At 31.8% G+C, this 22210-nt stretch overlaps 1 protein-coding gene and 1 pseudogene across 7 annotated transcripts in view; one reads left to right on the top strand and one right to left on the bottom strand.

Annotated features, from left to right (window-relative positions):
* Positions 1-6323, bottom strand: part of LOC143240763 (NF-kappa-B inhibitor-interacting Ras-like protein 2) — a 49312-nt gene extending 42989 nt beyond the window's left edge. The window contains exons 1-5 of one of the 4 annotated variants that reach the window (XM_076483756.1): positions 6112-6267; positions 3496-3767; positions 2674-2793; positions 2203-2298; positions 1575-1643 (exon numbers count right to left, since the gene is read on the bottom strand). In XM_076483756.1, coding sequence (XP_076339871.1) covers positions 1575-1643; positions 2203-2298; positions 2674-2790 — 282 coding nt within the window. In that variant the 5' untranslated portion in view covers positions 2791-2793; positions 3496-3767; positions 6112-6267. Of the gene's footprint in view, positions 1-1574; positions 1644-2202; positions 2299-2673; positions 2794-3495; positions 3768-6111 lie in introns of all 4 variants that reach the window. The other 3 variants (XM_076483759.1, XM_076483757.1, XM_076483758.1) reach the window with 3 other exon arrangements.
* A 379-nt stretch (positions 6324-6702) lies between these two features.
* Positions 6703-21470, top strand: LOC143240762 (E3 ubiquitin-protein ligase RNF170 pseudogene; annotated as a pseudogene). 3 transcript variants are annotated; one of them, XR_013021932.1, is made up of 3 exons: positions 6703-6885; positions 12084-12264; positions 20248-21470. The product of XR_013021932.1 is annotated as an E3 ubiquitin-protein ligase RNF170 pseudogene, transcript variant X2 (transcript). The 3 variants fall into 3 exon arrangements; XR_013021931.1 differs by having other exon boundaries at positions 6873-6914; XR_013021933.1 differs by lacking the exon at positions 6703-6885 and adding an exon at positions 10735-10895.
* The last annotated feature ends 740 nt before the right edge of the window (positions 21471-22210 follow it).

Raw genomic sequence — 22210 nt, 5'->3', positions numbered from 1 at the left:
AGCTTTTTATCTGACTTTGGAGAGCCAACAAGTCCCTCTAGTCCCTTCTGAATAAGAAAGGGAGACACTTGCCCTGAAGGTTTGTCTGAAAGAGAATGTAATATAAGAAAAAGAGGTACAGGTGTTACAAATGTTGAATATTGCTGCTCAGAATCTTCAAGAAGTGGTCGTTTACCTATGGACTGTTTTTTTATTTAAGTTTTTATTTGGGGGATCCATAATAAAGAAAGAATGTTTCGATGCCACTGACCCCACCCACCATGGAGCCCTACAAAGGGATGCACTACAATGCCAAACAAGGACAATGCAGCAATGCTATGGTTTCATGAGCACTATACCCAAACACCAGCATCAGATACAATCTCCACAACATCTGCTAAGAACATTCAATACTGAAGGTTCGTTGACCGTAGCAGTCCAAGTGGACCAACCAACTGACCCTAGAGGATCCACCCCAAGGCTGCCTATCTACAGGAATTCAAGACCAAAGTGGTGTGAATAGGATTGGACCCCTCAACCACCAGGTTCCTCTCCTCCACACGGCAAACACGTGGGTAGATGTTTAGATCCCAGAGGAGGTAAACTGAAAGGACAGAACTTTCCCTGAGAGGTCCGCTCACTACTTACAGGAATCCACACTGAGGGGTTATATAGAGGGCAGAACTGAACAAGAACAGTGATGCATGTTAGTAGAAATGATGTCTGTGTCAAAATTTACTTCTATGAGTACTGAAAAAGAAAATTGTAACCATGAAGACATCCTGAAGCCAGAAATGGTTCAGTATTATAATATCAACATGTAGTACATATAAAAGTGTAAATTTACAAAATGTCAGATCACATTCAAAATTTCCTAAGCTTTAGTGCCATTGAGAAATAATGCATCAAAAAGACAGAGCATTGTGATCTCAAATGGGTCACATAGTACTAATGAGATGTTATGACCCTGAGGTGGGTCATACAGTAACCAATGCATTAAAAATTTTATTCAAAATACAAAAATGTTTTAAAAAACATATCACAGTTATGGATAAAATAAGATTAATTTGGAAATTTCTAATTTTAAAAACCTGAGTATTCACTACAGAGTCAATAAATGCATTTTAGTATTCAGTTATTATATCATATGGATTAATATACTTTCAAGTAAAAACTTCAGTCAGCTTATATATCATGCTGTTGATTTTCAGAAGCTCAAGTTTCAGAAAACTGTAGAACTTTTGATGTACCAAAAGGCCCTGCAGTCTATCTAATACAATATTACAGAAAATCATTAAAGGGGCATGGAACAAAGTGCAACCAAGAATGAAATGGATCTGTAATATAAATAAATGATCAATTGGTAATGATTCAGGTCAATTCAAAGTTGAAGAATGCTATGACAGAAGGACTAACTTCATATAGTGTTATTCTGATGACAGATCTGGTTAAAAAATGAATGACTGACTAAAGGTGTTATTTTCATCAAAGTATGGGAAAATAGCTACATATTTACATACCAATAAAAAGGTTTCAATAAGTTATAAAAGGTTCTGAACATAATATCTTGCTAACTAACAACAATAAACAGTTACCACAGACACGATAATGCTTACATCAGCTGCTGTAAGGTAGGCTCGTGGCACTTCACAATGGGATGGTTTCTAGTAAATGAGATGTTATGGTTTATAATAAGTACAAATATTTTATCATAAACCATTACTTTGTAATCTTACAGACAATGTACTCAACCTTAGCTTCAGATTTAGAAAAATGATCTGTATTACAAAATTAAAAACACACCCACATAACAGGCCTAATTTTTAATCCATTTTTAAACTTAGCCCTCTGTGTTGACTCAAGGATATACTTATATTTTAAAACAAATACGTCCTTTTCTATTTTATATATATATATATAGACACACACATACATATGTATTTCAAATCCATTTTTCTTCCAAAAAAAATTAATCTGAATAAAACAACCATTCCACCCATACAATAATGCCAATGACAATAAGCACAAACACATGATAATCATAAGACACTAAGTAATCTCACAGTTCTCATTACCAACTTTTCTTTTAGGTATATACATTTTTTAATATAAAAAACTTTTCAAATTAATTAACCTGAATAGCTTCCTTACCCTAACAAAATATTTTAATTATCTTAATTAACTAATACCAAAATGGCAGTATATAATTAAATATAAGCCTACCATCCCAGCAGTATCATAAAAACAAATTTTTTCCTTTCCACCTCTGTCATTATCAATGATGGCACAGTACACATCTTCAATGGTAGGATGAATAGGCTATAAACAATTGAAAGCTTTATTTAACATCTACTGTTTTTTTCTGACTCAATAGAGAGCTTGATGTCAAGTTACATTAACAGAAGATAAATCAGAAAATGCTAGAACTTAACTGAAATATCTTTAAGATAAAAACTTTTCTTCTTCCTTTGATAAAGCTAAAACAACAAAAAATTTAAATATGAATGGTATCAGTAGAAAAACATACACTGATTTAAAAAAATATCTAAAACTAAAAAATATTCTTAAAGCTAAATACAACCAACTACTTCAGTTTAAAACATTAACCAATACGAGTTATTGGCTTATTTCTGACTCTCTATTTTTTTTCCAGATTAGTTTATTATTGGTCATAGTTGAACATGAAGTACTTACCTTTTCTAAATGCAGATTACCATAAATAAGCTGTTCTATTATTGATGTTTTTCCACAACCTTCATAACCACATACAATCACTTTACTTGTCTTTCCTGGGGGTACAGATCTCAACATCCTCTTTGGAATTATTAAGAAATTAAACAAATGGCTTTAAACACATTTTATACATCCTTTTTGTACAAAATTTTATTATTATATTCAAAATTTTGTGATACTATCACAGAATGAATTACTTTTGTGCATAAATAATTTACTTACAAGAGTTTAAAATAATTGTCTGAAGTAAAACCAATATCAACAACTCAAGAATCATAACAGGCATAGAAACATTTCTACAAATAAAATAAATTGTGTATATACACAAACAGATATATCAGTATGTATTTCTGCAAGCTATATGAAACAATGACACTAAAATTTCAAAACTGAAAGTCTTGTAAAGTACAGGTTGTTATGACTATTTCAATATTAATGCATATCCACCTAATTTATTTAATCAAAGAATTAAATTCATCTATACAAGTTTTTTCAATTAAATTACATACAAATTAAATATTTAACATCACCGTCAGTTTACATTGTGTTATCATTCACTTGTACATACACTATTTAATCTTAAGAAAAACACATCAAAATGGTATGATATGTTGAATAAAAAAATACACAAATATGAAGGCATGAAAAAAGTAATATATTTTACATTTCTTGGTTAAACAGTTTTTCTGAACAACTGAGCTAAGTTACAGTTATTATCCTACAGTTTCTAGTCCTACCTATGAATATTCATGAATATTTGATAAATAGAAACAAAATAATCACCTTAAATCACAGCTTATTAACAAAAAAAATGGAAGTCTAAAGAGTGATAAGTCTTCCGAGCCAGATTACATTTCCTCAAGGGTTTTGAAGGATTGGATACATAAACCACTTGCTACTATCTTTTACAAGTCTTTTATTAGTGAGCAGGTATCAAAAGATTGGAAACTCAGAACAGGTTACTGCTTATGTAGATGCAGATGAGAACATAGACTTGGCATATCAGGATTTTCAGAAACCATTTATCCTTATATGTGTGGAGGATAGAAAAATAGCTGGATGAGAAAAAGCAGAGAATTGTTACAAACAAAGTTCTGTCAACCTCAATTAATTGTCACAAGTAGGGTACTTCATGGTTCAGTGTTAGGACTTAGCTCTGTTTAATTTACACAAATGTAAAATGGGTCAATATATTAATCAAATTTGACGATATTGTTGAAGCACTATTATTTCATTAAAGGATTCTTTCAATTATCTGATGAAAAACTTTCTCATCCAATCAAATTACAATGAATTACTTTATTTCCTCCTTTGATATTTCTGCAAGATTGAACACTTGTATGCTGTTATAAATTGTTGTAGGCCTGTGTTGTAAATAGTTATCTAATGTAAAAAAAATCAACTTGTACAAATTAACTTGGTAAGTACTATAGATAACACAGATTATTTCACAAAAAACACACTAATTTATTTAACTCTATCTTCAAATAAATCTATTGCCTTCACTATCTTTCAATTATTTCACATTTATCATCTAGTTTTGAATGCACGAAAAAATCTTGAAGTCAACTTTGAATTTTCTAGGCATTCTATGCTCTGTAGATAAATAAATGACAGCATGAAAAGTATAGCTTACAACAACATTATGGCCTTGAATGTTACTTATTGTGAGGAAGAGTATTCTACATTACAAAAGGACTCAGATTATTTGGTAAATTTAGTTAGTAAATGGCAGATAGCTTTTAATTATAATAAATGCAAGTTAATGCAAGTGGGTTATCATAATTTAAATTATGAGTAAATTTTATCTGGAACAACCTTAACAGTGTTATTGAAGAAAAGAATCCTGGTGTGTTGGTGTGGTGTACCAGTCTCTTTAAAACTTCTAAGCAAGTAGGTCAAACAAGATTTTTGTTTGTATCATCAAAAATATTAGATGCAACCCTGAAAAAGCGATTATTTATTTGTATAAGTTACTGGCCACATTTGGAGTCTTGTGTACCTCATGAAAGATACAAAACTGTTAAAACATGTTCATGGGAAAACTACTAGGATGATACCCAGGATGAAGAAGTTGTTATATGAGAACAGGTTAAGATCTCTAAATATTTTTTCGCGTGAAGAAAGAAGAATTAGAGAGAATCTGAATGAGATGTGTATGACTGATAAGGGAATATATTATCTGCATTTTTAAAATGAACAGTAAGAATGGTTAAATTAGGGACTAAAAATATAAATTTCATCAAGATATGAATCATTTACAGATAAGATAGCTTTATTTTTCTAACAGGGTGGTTGTCTTTTGGAATAAGTTATCTTCAGATGTGCTTGAACTGTTGAAGCAGTGAATTTGAAGTGAAGCTTGATAAATATTTGGTTAATAAAGAATGGGTTTAAGTTTATACTTTTTTAACAATTAGTTTAGTGAATGAGATAGTCTAGATAAACCAGCAAGTCCTTTGTAGTTTTTATACTACATTATGTTAAATAATATCATACAATATTTTCCATGCACACATCTTATACTCAAACACAGAAGCTACTATAATTGACAAAAACTTACTTTAATGTTCACTTACTAACCCATCTAGAATATAATAACAGCCTATCACTCTTCTGATTCTTGGGTTTTTTTCTTAATAACAAGCACTGTAAACATAAGTATACTTTGGAAACAACAAGTTTTTAGCTGCTATAGTAGTTTCTCTGTTTGATTCTAAAACATGTACATGAAAAAGTTTGTACGTTATTAAGTCACTGTGTTTAATATTTTGATTAACAATGAAACAAAACTGATGGGCTAAATTTAAACTGAAGGAATGACTGACTGAGATGATCCTCATTTTACAACCATACTAATTTAGAACAAAGCTTGGTGTCATTTTGAAGCTGATAATGATGTACAAGTTACAGATCTTAATCGGAATTTATTTAATTACGAGTTACTATTACAGTATCACTATATTTATGTTGTTTTATTTTAAAAACTAATCACGCATTAACATTAGCAATACTACTAGTAGTAAGCCTATTATTAGCACTGAATTTTTAACCCACAACAAAATGAAGCTAAAACAGTTGTATTACAATTCATAATTTCTGAAATACTTCTATTTGATTTAGAGCTAAGTTGATTCTATAAATAGAACTAGATCTACCAAACAGTTTAACTTGTTAATGGGTAGAAATAAATGGATATTTTATTCCTTGTTAGTAATTAAATGTGTCATATAAACTACATTTGTTTTGCGTTATATTATTGTAATTTATAAATTACTGTTGACACCTCCCCCAATTTTATTTTTGAGACTAATGTTATGGAAATTATATTTCACTACGATTTCACTTAAAATAACTTTATTCTTCTGTAATAAAATATTTTTAAAAAAATATACTTACCTAACTTTATTGATTGGATTTCGTGTTTCTCACGTAGTTGAAGAACTTGTTTTTCATCTGTTTTTACGTGTATCATAATCGTAGACAATATGATATTATAAATAGTCGCAAGTGTTTCTTAGTGGACTCTATTGCCGTTTGGTGATGTTTTTACCAATCACCACCGTTGAAATCCACATATTCCAATATATTAAGTAATTTTATGTTAAGTGAAAAGAAATAAGCAAAAACAAAAAAAGGGAAAAAACACTCATTTTATTCTTAAAAATAAAATACGTATGAAAAACTCGGCAGTAACTAAGAAGATTAATTGCAATATTAATTATTTTATTTGTGTAATCCATGTTTGAATAGGTCTCTTGTGGCCAGTAAATAATATACACACAAACAGTTAATAAAAGTGTCTTAAAATAACCAATGGTATCTATTTGGAATTCATTTGTAAATATTTTCAATAAAGTTCACATAATTTTTAAATTCAAAAACAGCTCAAATGGATTAGAAATGCATCATTTAAAAAAACAACGTTTCACCAATATTAATAACCTGCCATCACCTTTTATATTTATACTGAAAAGTTCACATGTGCTAATACGCTCAAAAAGTAACATAAAATATCTTAACTTTTTTTTTCAGATTATTTCCAAATTTTAAGGAATTTTAATTTGTTATGTTAATTTTTACGTGATTTTATGTAATTATAAAATTATTCCATTAAGAAATTTTTGCAAAAAGTTTTATTTGTATACGGTGGCGCTATTTTTTAAAACATCTGTAAGTATATAATGTCACAATATCAAGTTGTAAGTGATATTTGGGGTGATTGTATTTTGTAGACTAGTTTGTATTGTTGAGTGTATATTATAAAAATGTTTCGTTATTTGAATTTAAATTGATGGTATAGGCCATCCAACAAAAGGAACTATTGCGTTTTTAACTTGGATTAATTTGTTAACATACACCTGTGGCTTTAACTTAAGTTTAGTCATGAATTTTGACTGGGTTTATGTTTGACAAAAAGCATTATTAAACTTTAATGTTAAATTCATCCTTCATTTCCTCAAAGATAAGCGATGTAACTTTTAAAACTTTTGTAAAGTACCGGCTTCTCCTTCTGGCGACGGCAATTAATTCAATAAGTGATTCATTCTATTAATGAGTGTTGCTGATCTTTATTGTAATATAAATATTAAAAAACGTCGTAACTGGAATCTAGATTTGTGCAAAATTAAAATGAAATTTAAATGAAACTTAGCCAAGTTTTTTTTTCTAAGTCTTTTTTTTTATATATTTTTTGTCGTATAGTTTTTAAATACAGTTTCCCCAGTGGGTCATTATGGATATCTGTTGTGTTATGGAGTTACAATACTAGTAAAATCATGGGTTTGGATTCCTTTGTTGAATATGGCACAGATACCCTATTCTTTGACTTTGCACTAAAACAATCTTCAAAACCTGAAAAAAATTAAAGTCCTTTATCCTATTGTTGTATCATTCTTTCAGATAGTCTGGTAAACTTGTTACTTTGTCCTTCCCATCAATCCTATGAATATAATCCAATTTCCTAGATTTTTCAAGCTCTAGTGGTATGATTTTTGCCCTTCTTTCTTTGAAATAAAATAACCCTTGGTTGGAATCAGTGTAGTAACTCTCTTCTGAATTTTTGCGAATAACTCAATATTGTTTCTTAGTTATGAAATCAAAACTGTATATGTAATTGAAATGAGACTTAACTGATGATTTGTATAAAGAGATGATTAATTTTTTCTTAATTATTCTCTCTCTCTCCTTAAAGCAAGGTTCTAATAGATTTACTACTAACAGAACATTGCCACAATGAATCGAGTAATTTAGTCATTGCTATACCAACAATCTTTCCTTCAGTTACGTTATTGAATAGGTTTTCATTTATGTTAAATATCTTATTCAAGTTGTGATAACTGAAATCCATTATCTTAACACATACTGTAATTAAAGGTAATTTACTAAATATTTAACAACATACCAGTTGATCAAGACATTTTCTAGAACATCTGTTATCTCAATATGATAAAAATACACAAGAGTTTAACATTATCCATGAACTTTAATAACTTATTAATTATAGCACATCAGCTTTATTAAGGTAAATAAGAAATACCATAATCCCAAGCAGTAACTCCTAAGGCACTCCACTAGTGACAAGATTACAGTTTAGTTAAACTCCACTAATAACTTTGTATTTTCTAATATTAAGCCATCTTACTATCCAACTTACTACTTTTTGACCAAGATCCACAAATATTTTGTGTGACACCATATGAAAAGCTCTGAAACTCTTTCCATCATCCAGCTAAGATAAAGTGTCCTTGAAAAAGTTTACATTGTTTTGTGAAAATTTACCTGTATAGAATACAGAGAAATTTTATTTTATATATCACGTTTGTTTTTTAAGAAAATGTTAAACTTGTTTTCAACATACTCAAGGATATTTCCTATTGTAGAAGTAAGATTATTAACTAATAATTTCCAGAGCAACTCTTTATCACTTTTAAAAACAGGTGTACGATTAGCAACTGTTCAATCTTCAGGCACTTGTTTATTATTTATTGACCTATCAAAAGTCAGTGTTATTCTTTATCTCTTTTTGAATATTGAGAAAACATTCTCTGACTCTCTTATTGCATTATCTATTGTTATATCTTGATCTTGTTTTTCAACCAAAAAAGGAGTAATGTTTACCAGTTCAGGTCAATTTATTACTTTGTATAAAATGCCAATGTTTAGGAATACTTGTGATAAACTATCTTGTAAATACAGAAGAAAGCACTTAAAAGCTCAGCCATCTTGTAGTTTCCAACAGAAACCTTGCCTTGAATATCCCTTTATAGCCCAATTCCCATTTTAACATCTTACTTGCCTTTAACACATTTAAGAAAAGTCATTACTATAAGTTTTAACAGAATCAGCCAGCTGTTTCTCATAAACCCTTTTAGACTTACTAATTGCTTTTTTTAACCAGATTTCTTTCTTAGAAAAGCTGAGTTAAGGTACATATTCTTCATTTTCTTTGTCTTAGGTTTTATATTCCTGTCATTCTTTTCCTATACTTAAGAATGTGCCTATCGTTAATTAAAAGCAGTATAATTAATAAAGAATATATACTGAGTTTGTCATTACTATAAGTTTTAACAGAATCAGCCAGCTGTTTCTCATAAACCCTTTTAGACTTACTAATTGCTTTTTTTAACCAGATTTCTTTCTTAGAAAAGCTGAGTTAAGGTACATATTCTTCATTTTTCTTTGTCTTAGGTTTTATATTCCTGTCATTCTTTTCCTATACTTAAGAATGTGCCTATCGTTAATTAAAAGCAGTATAATTAATAAAGAATATATACTGAGTTTGTTCAACATCTTTTATTTCAGTATCCCATTTCACTAATAATAGGTCTAATTTCATAGCCTCAAAGTTTTTCTGAGAATTAGGAACTAAAATGGTCTTTATTTTTTTATTAACATGTAGTAAAATATCAAACCTAATTATGTGATGATCGTTCTTTTCCAAATACTTGCCCACTTCTACTTTTATGACCACATTCTTATCAATCATTAACAAAATCCTAATATTGCATTCCTTTAACTGGTTTTCTGACCAGTTAATGGCAGTATTCCAGTTGCACTTGGAATCGTAAAAAATAGTGATAATTAGAAATTAGTTTTATTTTTTGTGAATAATAACATTAATCAGTTAAGAGCTGAAAAAACTTGAATTGGTAGAAAATAATGACAAAGAGTTGTAAGTGCAGTATTTTTGTCAGTGAATAATTGGGATAATCAAAACTCAGTTTCAGTTAATTAATTATTTTGGTCGTATTAATTGATGTAATTGTACTTTTTATTACTAATTTATTTTACATGACGTTGATTAATGTTGTTGATGCTCTCCTAGTTGATATAGAAACTATTCAGAATCACTTGAAAGAAAACTCGCTACTTGACTCCATAAAACCAAAAACAATGTGTTTAAAATTAGAATATCCCATAATTCATTCATTAGTATTCATAATAGTAGTAACCTTGATTTCCTTGTGAAATTTCTCATAAAGATTATTTACCTGAACAAGTGACTTGTACTGATTGCCATTTAAAAATTTTGTTCATGGATTCCTTGACTGTAACCCTGGGTATGGATTCAACCTCATGACTATAATTTTTTAAGTCTTCATTCCCAACAAGATGCACTTAATATATTGCATAATGAGCTACCTCAACCTCTTTTTAAGGTCAATCACTGTTAAATTTCAAAATAATTCCCTTTATTGTTGTTTTCCAAATGTAATCAAGTTTCATTTATTTCCATTTTAACTTAAAACCTAAACTCATCCACTTAGTTTCTGATACTCCTAACATTGGAATAATAGCAACTGAGCTTAAATCTCTAATACATCTTTTTAAAGTTGTTATTCAACATTCTATGCTCTAAATATTTTAAAGTTTTGTTATTACTCTAGTTTTCTTATTAACTTGTTTAATCCCAATTTTCCAAGGTCCCTTACCACTATGTTAGTTCAGTTTAAACTTTTATTCATGAATTTGTTTGGGTTTTTTTTTTAATTTCTTATTTCTTGGTCTGCTTATTCAAAGGTCATCTCTAACCTTTAATTCATTCTTGTCCTGAAAACTTTCACACATGTCTGAACAGCCAACCTATTGCTCTAAGTATATTCTTGATGACCTTTTATTTAAGCCTTTGATCCTGTAAAGTAATTCGTTACTGTCTCTGGCACGAGGGAACAATTCCAAAGGTACTATGTGTACTTCTATCTAGAGCTGGAAAATTAGTCCATATAACTTTTACTTGAACAGTTACCAGTGTAAAATAAACATTTTATCAGAATTAAGTCAACTTACCTGGTTTAGAAAAATAAAATTACATTTACCAATTAATGTCACTAAAATAACCAGTTGATAAAAATTAGTGTTTTCAATTATTCCAACTATCCATGTAACCAAAAATATTATCATTGTGATTTATAATGATTATCTTTAATTAATTCATGGTTGTTAAGTGATTAGTGTAATAACTTGTGATATTAATTATCTAACCTAAGTTAGTATTCTGTGATATTACTATTTGTCATTCTAAGTGTTGAAGCCTCTTGAGAGTAATTAATTAATTAAACATAACTGATTACTAAATTGCACTACCAGGATTGGTTCTACAAGTTCTATCCATAAACCTCTGAAAGAGGTTTTTTTTACTTTTGTGAAGCAGCTTTTCATGATTTATAATTTCTAACATAAGCAACTAAATTATCAACATGTATAATACCTGACAAACAAATTCTAGTTCTTTATTATGCTCCCTGCTATAGATAACTATCTATTCACACAATGAGTCTCCCTCACTGTGTAATTGTTTTTATTTCATTTCTAATAGCAAAGGGCCAACAGTTCAGATTTATTACACACTGGCACCTTGAATACTAACTAATCTTGTCTTACATTTTACTGCTTTGTATCCTTCTAAAAATTGGCTCTTTTTCTCCTCATCCTCCCTAATGCTGTCACTTTGTCTTATTTCTTTGATTTCTACTTCTTATCCATTAATTTCCCAATCTACTAGGACAGTCTTTTCTAGAACTATCTCTTAACTTCTCCTCAATCAGCAATTTTCACTAAATTGCATGAAAGTATATAATTGGTATGTTTTATCACATTTGATCTATAAACTGATTGCACAAAACTTTGTTTCACTGTTAGTGTTAAAAAATTGCCTGAGCAATGATACCAGCAATAATCCAAATTACAAAGTAAATGGCAGACTAAAAATGTCACTCTTTTCATTCCAGAATGTATGAAAAATAAAGGTGAATTGAATGTTTATGATTTTCACTTAGGCATAAAAAATTAAAATTTTCACCAACATTTATTATTATTATTATTACCAGTGCAATTTTATTCAGTGTTTTAACAGTAGTAAACTATTTCAGGTGACCAAATATACCACTAACAACAAGGGCACCCAGCTAATAAACAAACTCATTCTGTTTGTTATCAGATCAAAACATTTTACATCTATACAAACAGCTGAATTAAATAAAAGGGTTAGCCATGTAAAAGTATGATGAAGATAGAGAGGAATGAGAAAAAATGGACAAGCCCTAGAAAAAAGTAAGTAAAGCTATTAAGTTCAGTGAGAAAAAATGAAAGCTTGGTCCCTGGTAGGTTGTTTTATCCCTCATTTATGCATTCTTATTGCATGTATGGTAGTGCATTTTTAACATATACTGAAAAGAGTTTCATGTCAATTTTAGTATATATACAAATAACACTATACAAGTTTAACAGTAGGAATAATTGACTTCTGACACTGGTGTCTATATGTAAGAAACTTTTTTTCACAATTTTTGTTTCATTTTTTAAAATTGTATGTTTTAAATCCATGTACTTAATATTTTGGAAGGTTGGTTTATTTTGTAAAACTGTTATTATAAACTTTGCATGTAATTAAACTGATATTTAATATTTCAGTAAAATAAAATATGTTACTATTTTCTTGCTTACAGTTTTATATTCATTTTAGTTTTGAGTTTTTTTACTCCTAACTTAGGCCTCTAAAAATTGTTTCTACATTTAATTTATATTATATTAAATTTATTTTAACATAGTTTTCAGTTGGGGATAGAATAGATACTGTTGTAACATGTTCTAATATTGGGTGGTTTCTTTAGATTATTTGGTAAAAGTCCAGTATACATAATGATAATGAGGTAATTTATTTATTCACTAACATTTGCAGTCTGCATTCATTTTGACACCCCTCAATGTGGATTCCAGTATGTGGTGAGGGAACCTCCCAGAGAAGGTTTTGTTCTTTCAGTATACTTCCTCTGGGATCTAAACATCCACCCATGTATTTGCCATGCATGGCGACCCGTGAAGGGAAGGATGAGAGAAGCCTGGTGGTTGAGGAGTTCATCTTTAACACATCACTTTGGCCTTGAATTCCAGTAGACAGGCAGCCTTGGGGTGGACCTCCTTGGGTCAGTCAGCTGGACCACTTGGGGTGGGTGGGGTCAATGAGCAATGAAATATTCCTTTTTTTTATAATGGATCGTGAGCAGCAATCTTCAACATCTCTAACACCTGTTGTACCTCATTATCTTATTCTACATTCTCTTTCAGACAAACCTTTAGGGCAACATCTCCCTTTTTCATTCAGAAGGGACTAGAAGGACTTGCTGGCTCTCCAAAGTCAGTAAAGAAGATTTGATCTGGTGACATGTTGGTGGAAATATCCACATCTCAACACAGTTAACTCCTCTTGCATTCAAAGGTCATTGGGAATATGCCTATTGAGGCCACATCTCATGCTACTTTGAATTCATCATGAAGAGTTATTGTTGAGAGGAGTTTGAAGAACATCCCCGAGTTAGAAATTCTCACTGGTTTCTCCACTCAAGGAGTTTATGCAGTGAGGCGTATCTCCACTTGCAAAGATGGAATTATGATGTCAACTAATATCCTCATTTTGATATTTACATCACCACTTCCACCTGCCACCATCAAGACAGGCTATCTTTATTGCAGGGTATGGCCATACATTCCAAACCTTCTCAGATGTTTCCAGTGTCAGCAGTTTGGCCACTTAAAGACTTTGGTCATGTTGTGGTTCCTTGATGTGTGCTTGTAGCGGTGGCAAGGACCAGGATACCTGTGAATGTATAACAGACCCTCATTGTGTAAATTGCAATGGCTCTCACCTGTCCTACTTTTGTTCTTGTCCTAAATGGTTTTAAGAGAAAGAGGTGCAGTGTTTGAAAATGATTCATAGCATTACTAATCCTGAGACTTGAAAATTGCTGTCCACCACTTTATCTTGGATGTATACTGCTGCACTTCATTTCACTACTACAGTGGGAGTGCAGACAGATCTCTCTTTGCCTCCAAAATAATTGCTCTCAAAACAAATAAGTCTTTTGACCTCCGTGGTAAAAAAAGTTAATGAATTAACTTTAACACCCATCTCTGTCCCTTACATACATTCTAACAAATCCCAAGATCCAATTGCTTTGGTTCCAGGTACAGATATTTTCTGGGATATATCTTCTCCCATCCCAAGGTGTAAAATGATAATTTGTTCATGGCTTCATTTACTGGAATCCTCTTTCAACATCAAAGATCTGCCCAATCAACCCAGGGCAGGATCCATGGAAGTCTATAGACCTCTCTCAAATAAAGACAGTAAAGAAAAAAAGATGTGGTCATAAAAAGAAGGGTTCTCCACCCAATTGCTTGCACATAAATAAAAATGGCCACCTTGATACAATAGAACTGTCGAGGATTACGTTCTAATATAGATGACACCAAAACACTGATTGCTTTCTACTATCCTGTATGTCTTTCCTTACAAGAAACACCTCTGAAACCTGCTGATACAGTCACTTTTTGGTAGTTTTCTTTGTACAGAAATGACAGGCTGTGTGATGGATGAGTGCTTGGAGGATGTGGCACTGTTGGTTGATCAGCATGTACCCACCATGTCTTTGTCACTTGACTCACCCTTGGAGGCTGTAGCCATCCATGTTTCCTTGGGTCATACCATCACTGTTTGTTCTATCTACCTGCCACCTGGAGAGACCTATGATCAACAAGACCTTGATGCTCTCATTGAACAGTTGCCATCTCCCCTTTTAATCCTGGGGGACTTTAATGGACATCATCCCCTCTGGGGAAGTGCTGATATTCATAGGAGGGATTGCTCTGTAGAGCATATGCTCTCTGATCACAACCTTTCTCTTTTCAATACTGGTTCTTCTACTTTTTTCATGCACCTAGTCAGTCCTTTACTGCTATTGCTTCCCTTTACTCTTCTGCCATTTTTCATAGAGGGTTGACAATAATCCATGAGGCAGTGGTAATTTTCCTATAATTTCAAGAGAGACTGGCCATAATCAATGCAGCCCAACCCTCGTGCTCTGGTGGAAGCTGGATCAAGCAAACTTGCTCTCCTTCACTGCTCTCACAGAACATGATCCTGCCATTGTTTGTAAGCCACTAATAGACAACTGTATGGCAGCAGTAACTGACTGTATTATAAAAGCAACTGCTCAATGTATTCCTAAAACCTTGACATGTTTTCTATGATATCCTCATCCATGGTGGATTCCTGCCTGTCACATGGCATGGAAGGCTCAAAAATGGGCCTTGGATACTTTCCGTAGTTATCCCACACTCTCAAACCACATTGATTTCCATCAGGCCCGTGCACATACTCGGTGGGTGAAATGTCAAAGCCAGAAGGAATCTTGGATTAAGTTCACAACCAGCATTTCTTTTACCACCAGTTTGAAAGTCGTGTGGGACAAGATTTGAAAGGTCAGGGGGCAATATAATCCTGTCACCCTCTTGATCTTGCTCTCTGGTGGCCAGAAGGTAACTGATACCTGATGGATCACCAATATGCTATGTGAAAGCTTTTGCCAAGTATTTAGCACTTCTGCTTCTTCCTCCACCTTCTTGCCATCAAGACTCGGGGAGAGAGATCAACTCTTTTCTTTTGAGTTGATTCTCTCTATGACTATAATTGTCTGTTTACACTGGTGAGACTCAGACTGACCTTCATCGGTCTGGCAGTACATCAGTTGGACCTGATGATGTACATTATGAAATGCTCTGCCTTCTATCTCCTGCTTCTCTTGCTATTCTTCTGATTGTTTTTAACCAGATCTAGCAGGAGAATGTTTTTCCTGATGCCTGGTGCCAGGCTATTGTCTTACCTTAATCTAAGCCTGGGAAGGAAGGATCCTAAGATTCCTTCAAACTACCATCCAATTGCTTTGATGAACTGTCTCTGTAAAATCTTAAAGAGGATGGTTAATGCTTGTCTTGTTTGGTTCCTCGAATCAAACAACCTCCTCTTGCCTACCCAATGTGGGGTCTAATGACAGGGCTCCACCATGGACCACCTGATTCGACTTGAAATGTCAATCAGAGAATCTTTTCTCAAACGACAACATCTTGTATCAGTATTCTTTGACATTGAAAAGGCTTATGATACAACATGGAGATATGGCATTTTGCGAGACCTTCATGTATATGGGCCACGTGGCCATTTGCCCATTTGTATTAATTTTTAATGGACGGGAGATTTCAAGTTTGTGTGGGTTCGACACTTTACCGTTCTTTTCTACAGGAACTTGGAGTCCGTCAGGGCTGTGTTTTGAGTGTCACACTTTTTATTATCAAGATTAATGCCATCACTAAACAACCCCCTTTCACTGTTGCAAACAGGCTCAATGTCGATGACTTTCACATCTCATATCAGTGGTCGAACATATGAGGTGTATTGAACGACAGCTACAGACTGCCCTCAATCATGTACTGAAGTGGACCACAGCAAATGGCTTTAACTTCTCTCTCTCTAAAACCGTTCGCATGCACAAAGTTCTTGGGACTTATCTTTGACCATAAGCTGACCTTTATACCACACATCAAGTAGCTACAGGTCAAATGTACAAGAGCCCTGAACATCCTCTGTGTTCTCTCTTCCACCACTTGGGAAGCTAGTCGATGTTCTATATTAAAGATATATCATGCTTTTATTCGATCAAAACTCGACTGTGGATCACTGGCCTATGGCTCTGCCAGAACCTTGGTCTTAAAGATGCTGGACCCCATTCATCATCATAGACTTCAGCTCTACACTGGGGCTTTTTGCACTTCCCTAGTTCAGAGTATATACATAGAGTCTCATGAACCTCCTTTGCACAACTGCAGTTTGCAACTATCTTTACTTTTTGCTTCAAAACTTCATTTCTTACCAAAGTATTCCACTGGAGTTGTGTTTTCCTTCCTCAATGGGCCATACTTTTTCAAAATAGATGATCTGCCATTGCTTCTTTTGGCCTTCGTATCCAGGCACAGTTGAATGAATTGGGTCTGTTTTTGGAAAATATTGCTATATCCACTGGTCAGCCCATCACACTATGGTTTCTTACAGTCCCCAAATGTGACTTATCTTCAAGTCAGCTGAGAAAAGCAGACACTTCTGATTGGAAATACTATCTGTTATTTGCTGAACATTTTTTGAACTGTCTTTCTATTGCTATGTATACAGATGGTTCGAAATCAGGTGACTGTATGGGCTCTGCCATGGTTTGTTGGGTTTCAGTGGTTGCATGCAGAATCCCCTCTACAGCTTCTGTGTTCACTGCTGAACTGTATGCCATTTCTTATGCCCTGGATCATACAGAAGCTAAGCAGTACTGAAATTGCACTATTTATACTGACTTGCTTAGTTCTCTACTGGCCCTGGAATTGCTTCAGGTTAGTTCTCACCCTGTTCTCACCAATATTCAAGCTTTTTCCAAATACAACCCTACATTAGACTTTGGCCATCTTGCCTTCATAAGGATTGGAAAGAGGAAGTTGTTCTTATTAGACTATGTGTTGGTCATAGTTTTTTAAGTCATTGTTTTCTTTTATCTGGAACTGATGCACCAATATATAGTTTGTGTAACATTCAGGTCACAATAAGCCAAATTTTACTTTCTTGTCATCGTTATGACTCTCAATGACTGCACTGTTTTAAACATGTTCTGTCCCAAGGTTTTTCCATAATGTTAGACAGTGTTATTGGTGATGGTGACACTGTCCACTTTAGAAATGTTTAGTTTTTTAAAGGCCATTAATCTTTTAAATGCTATTTAAGTTTTTTAATTTATACATTAGACCTTTTTAATGTGATTCCCTTTTAAGAATCACAGTCTATCTTGTTCAATTTGAAATTAGAAAAAGGCCATAACATCAAAATACTCGAAACCAGAACTGGAAAGGCCAACTTCAGGTGACTGACGGTGATTTTTGTACTTTCCTGTTAGTCATCCTGACAAGTTATGATAATTACAATTATGCTACAGAAATTCCTTTACAACTTGTATTACTGTAGTTTTTTTCTTAACGTTATAGACTAGTTGTAACATTGGTTTCATGCTATTTATGTTTTTTTTAAACTTTAATTTGTTTTACCTTGATTTACTTTTATTAATTTTACTAAATTTCCTTTAATTTTAACTTTTTACTGGATGTTTGGTGCTGATAGTCTCGCTGTTTTGTGTCATAAAACAACCAACCAACCATTTTGACACATTGTAGGCTTAAATTTCACTGTTTTAATAAAAATTTGAAGACTTGTGATACACATGAATATGTAGAGCTTCTCAACTAATCAGTTGAGTAACTGAATAGATGCAATTACTCTCATTTCTAATACTGAACTGAATCACTCACTTTATGTTCCAAATCACTGATTATTGTATTTATAATGTAGTCTTATTTGCATTTTGTCCACAAGATTTCTGAATGTTTACATTATCACTATCTCTCTTTATCAAACATTTAAATATTAAAAGTGTGTGTGTGTAAATATATATATATTATAACTAAATTTATAGTAACATAGATTGTTACCCATAGTTATTAAATAGTAGTATAATTTATTTTAATTTCATACTCATTAATCATTTTGTAAAAAAAGAGAGAAATTATGTTAAAAAAAAGCAAACCTTAGAAAAATGTAAAAACAGGTTTTTCTAAAGTTGTCTCTAATTTGTTCACAATCAACCAGTTTTACTAAATTGCATGAAAGCATATGATTGATATGTTTTATTACATTTGACCTTTAAACTGATTGCAGGGTATAGACCAAGAATAAAATAAAAACAAATGATTAAATTCAGAGGGAGATATTTTCTAGGTCTCCTAGTTGGATAATGAATAAGAAATTGAAGGATATTGGTGGTTGCAGTTGTGTTAAAATATCTATGTTGTTTTATGTGAAAGTTTGGGAGCAATTTAAAACAATTTGGAAGCAGATTTTGGTATTTCATGTTATGGTTCAGAATTGTAATTAAAACCCATCTAATTCGTGATGACAAGACCCACTTGAAGTTAAAATGTGTCTCAGGATGGTTTGTATGGGTATGAACATTTTTACTAATGAACCAGAGGACAACGTTTCAACCTTCTTAGGTCGTCTTCAGGTTAACGAAGGTTAACCTTCAGATTGTACCAATTATGGAAACAAAATTTTATCATGAGCAAGAGTCATTCAGTGAGAATGAAAAGCAAATATTATTTTTCACAGCATCTATTAAAACCATCAACAAGTGGTCAAAATAACTGAATATAACATTTGACTGTGGCCTTTATAAACATTATTCATCCACAATCATTTTACTATATGTTGTATAGTATTGGTTTTGGTTTTGTTATTGGTGTGATAGATGAGAACACAAATAATTTACCTTAATTATGATACATATTATTTGAAGTCTTGTGTATCCAGTGAGAAAAAAAAATTAGAAGTGAGCTCAGTAATTTAGTAAGTAGTTTTTAAAAGCAGATGCAGTTTTATTGGAAGTGAGCTTACACATAAAACTCAAGCCTTGATATATTGAATGTAAACTTATTGGATGTCCAAATAGGTATTACTTCCTAAGTTAATGTTTTTGCACTAGTGACATAGAGGTATTAGTACATTTATTCTTATTGATATGTTTAACATTTTGCAACTCAACCTGAATGTAATATAAGCACTTGGTATAAACCACAATATTATTATAAACTAAACTTGAATTATAAAATCTATATTGTATATTTTTTTATTAATTATATGGACACAAAATATTTTTACTTATTTTTACATAATATTTCTTCTTTGCTAAGATGAAGGCAGTTTTTGCATCAAATAACAAGGAATTAGACTACATCAACAGATTTCATACCTTCAGAATGTTTTGTGTAAAATTGTATATTCTACATAGTGAATTATCTGAAATATTGTAACATTTCCTGTTCCTAGTAACAAACATATGATAGAAGGATTTGAAAGCTGTTTTTGCTAATGGCTACAATTGGTAAATATGAATATTATAACAAATTCATTAATGGAAAAGTGAATTATATTTTGGGAATCACAAACTCAAGATTATACACCCATTATACTAGAGTGTAGAAAAGATAAATCTTTAAATTCAAGAATAATATTGATTTAATGGAATGTAAACAAATAAATAAAATTATCTTATTAAACCTTATTTTCAAAAACCTGTATGTTCAAAAAATTCAACATAATTTTTCTTTTCTTTTTAGTTCCTATTCTTCTTGTCTCAACAAATCAAGTATAATCTTTTGAACATCACACTAGTGACAAAAAAGGAAAAACTTTCTAGCACATAGATGATTGATCTCTATATAAAGTTGCTCTCAAGTGGTATGTAAAATGTTACATGAAAATCATCAGATTTTGGAAGGGATTGGAAATGAGGTTTTTGTAGTTTTTGTGTTGGGAAGCCTTTTGTTGTTGAGTTTAGGATTCTTCACTTCACATTTATGGCTCAGAAATAACGTGAATGAGAATAATTTACAGCAGAGAATTCACCATCCAACAGCTCCTGATCTGTATCATCAAGGTGATACTCGGACAGCTACTGCCCAAGAGATAAACAACAGAATTGCTAGCAGTTTGGGTCACCAGTGTCCTGTGTGCCTTAATGAAGTTAACCATCCTATACAAACTAACTGTGGACATATCTTTTGTTCCCAGTGCATGATTGAATATTGGAGACATGGGAATTGGCCACGGGCAGTTCTGTGCCCCATTTGTCGTCAACAAGTGTCTGTTTTATTGCGCTGTTCAGATAGCAATCCAGAAGGATCTAATCAAAGAGAAAATGCCAATCAGATTAACTATGAAATCAATGAATACAACAGAAGGTTTGCATCTGGTCCAATCCCATGGGTTCAATATTTATGGGATCTGCCAATCTTACTTCGTCATGTATTGTCTGATTTGTTTTCCTTTGATGGCATGGTAAACATGATGAGGTTCAGAATTCTTTTGTGTTTTTTGATTGGTATATTGTACCTTGTGTCACCTCTTGATATTTTACCAGAAGCTCTATTTGGGGTCTTTGGACTTTTAGATGATATTCTAATAATCTTTTTGTTAGCCGTATACATATCACTTATTTATAGGGCATTTCTTGCAAGGATGTGGGAGAATGCATGAATCACTTGTTAAGGTTGAATTGCCAGATTATAGTTATTTTACTACCAATAACTCAACATGCTAATAAATTATAGAAAAATTAAAGAAATTAATTAGATTTATCATAAACTTATTGTATGGTTTTCATTTGTGACTTAAGACAGATTATTTTAACATAATAAGAGATTCTGTTGTAATGTATAATTTGTTATAATAATTAGTTTAAATGGAATTGAAATATAATTAGGGTAAAAAAAATTACATACTGGAATATATCAGGTATTTTCAATGATCCATTACATGAATAAAAAGATGTTAAAACTGTTATTTGATATGTCTCAGAAGAAATAAAGCATAAATTCAAGATGGTTTATTACAGAAATTAGCAGAACCTTGATGAGTTTTTACATATTTAATTCTAATTACAATTAGATTGGGTCCTCACCAAAGACACAAAAAGAGAGGCACACACTTTAGCCTATGAATGACAGAAAAAGTGAATAAAACATTTTCCATTTGGTTTATAAAATATCAAATTTAAAATATATTTACTTATCAATAATATTTGACAATAAATTCCAGTATATTAATGATGGTTGAAAGCTAACTAATATGCTTAAGCTACTAATTTTTTAAAACAGTCATAAGGCAATATTACAAATTAAAAGGAAGTTTCTAGTTATGAAACAAGACTGAAACTTTCTTTACTATGCAGATATCACCTTGTTTTTCAATATCCATTTTTCCACCTGATGTCATTGGTGAAAAAAAAAAACAACTAAAATTCTATAACAGGATTTAGTATAGTAATTTAACCAATATATTTACATTGCATGATGAATAGTAATAATTAAGCAGACTCTTTCATACTGTATAGAAATGAACTTTATATCTCAGGTGGTATTATTTACTCTTATACAATGCTAACTGAATCTGTGTTACACTATTTTAATGATGTTAAATAACACTTTGTAACAGTGATGTTTAAGATTTTGTACTGCTTTGTAAATATTTCCCCCCTTAACAGTAATGTAATTTCTGTTAAAACATTACATGAAGGATGAT

The sequence above is a fragment of the Tachypleus tridentatus genome, chromosome 13, assembly GCF_004210375.1.
Source record: "Tachypleus tridentatus isolate NWPU-2018 chromosome 13, ASM421037v1, whole genome shotgun sequence".
Taxonomy (NCBI): Eukaryota; Metazoa; Arthropoda; class Merostomata; order Xiphosura; family Limulidae; genus Tachypleus; species Tachypleus tridentatus.
This window is presented reverse-complemented; position numbering and strand designations above follow the sequence as displayed.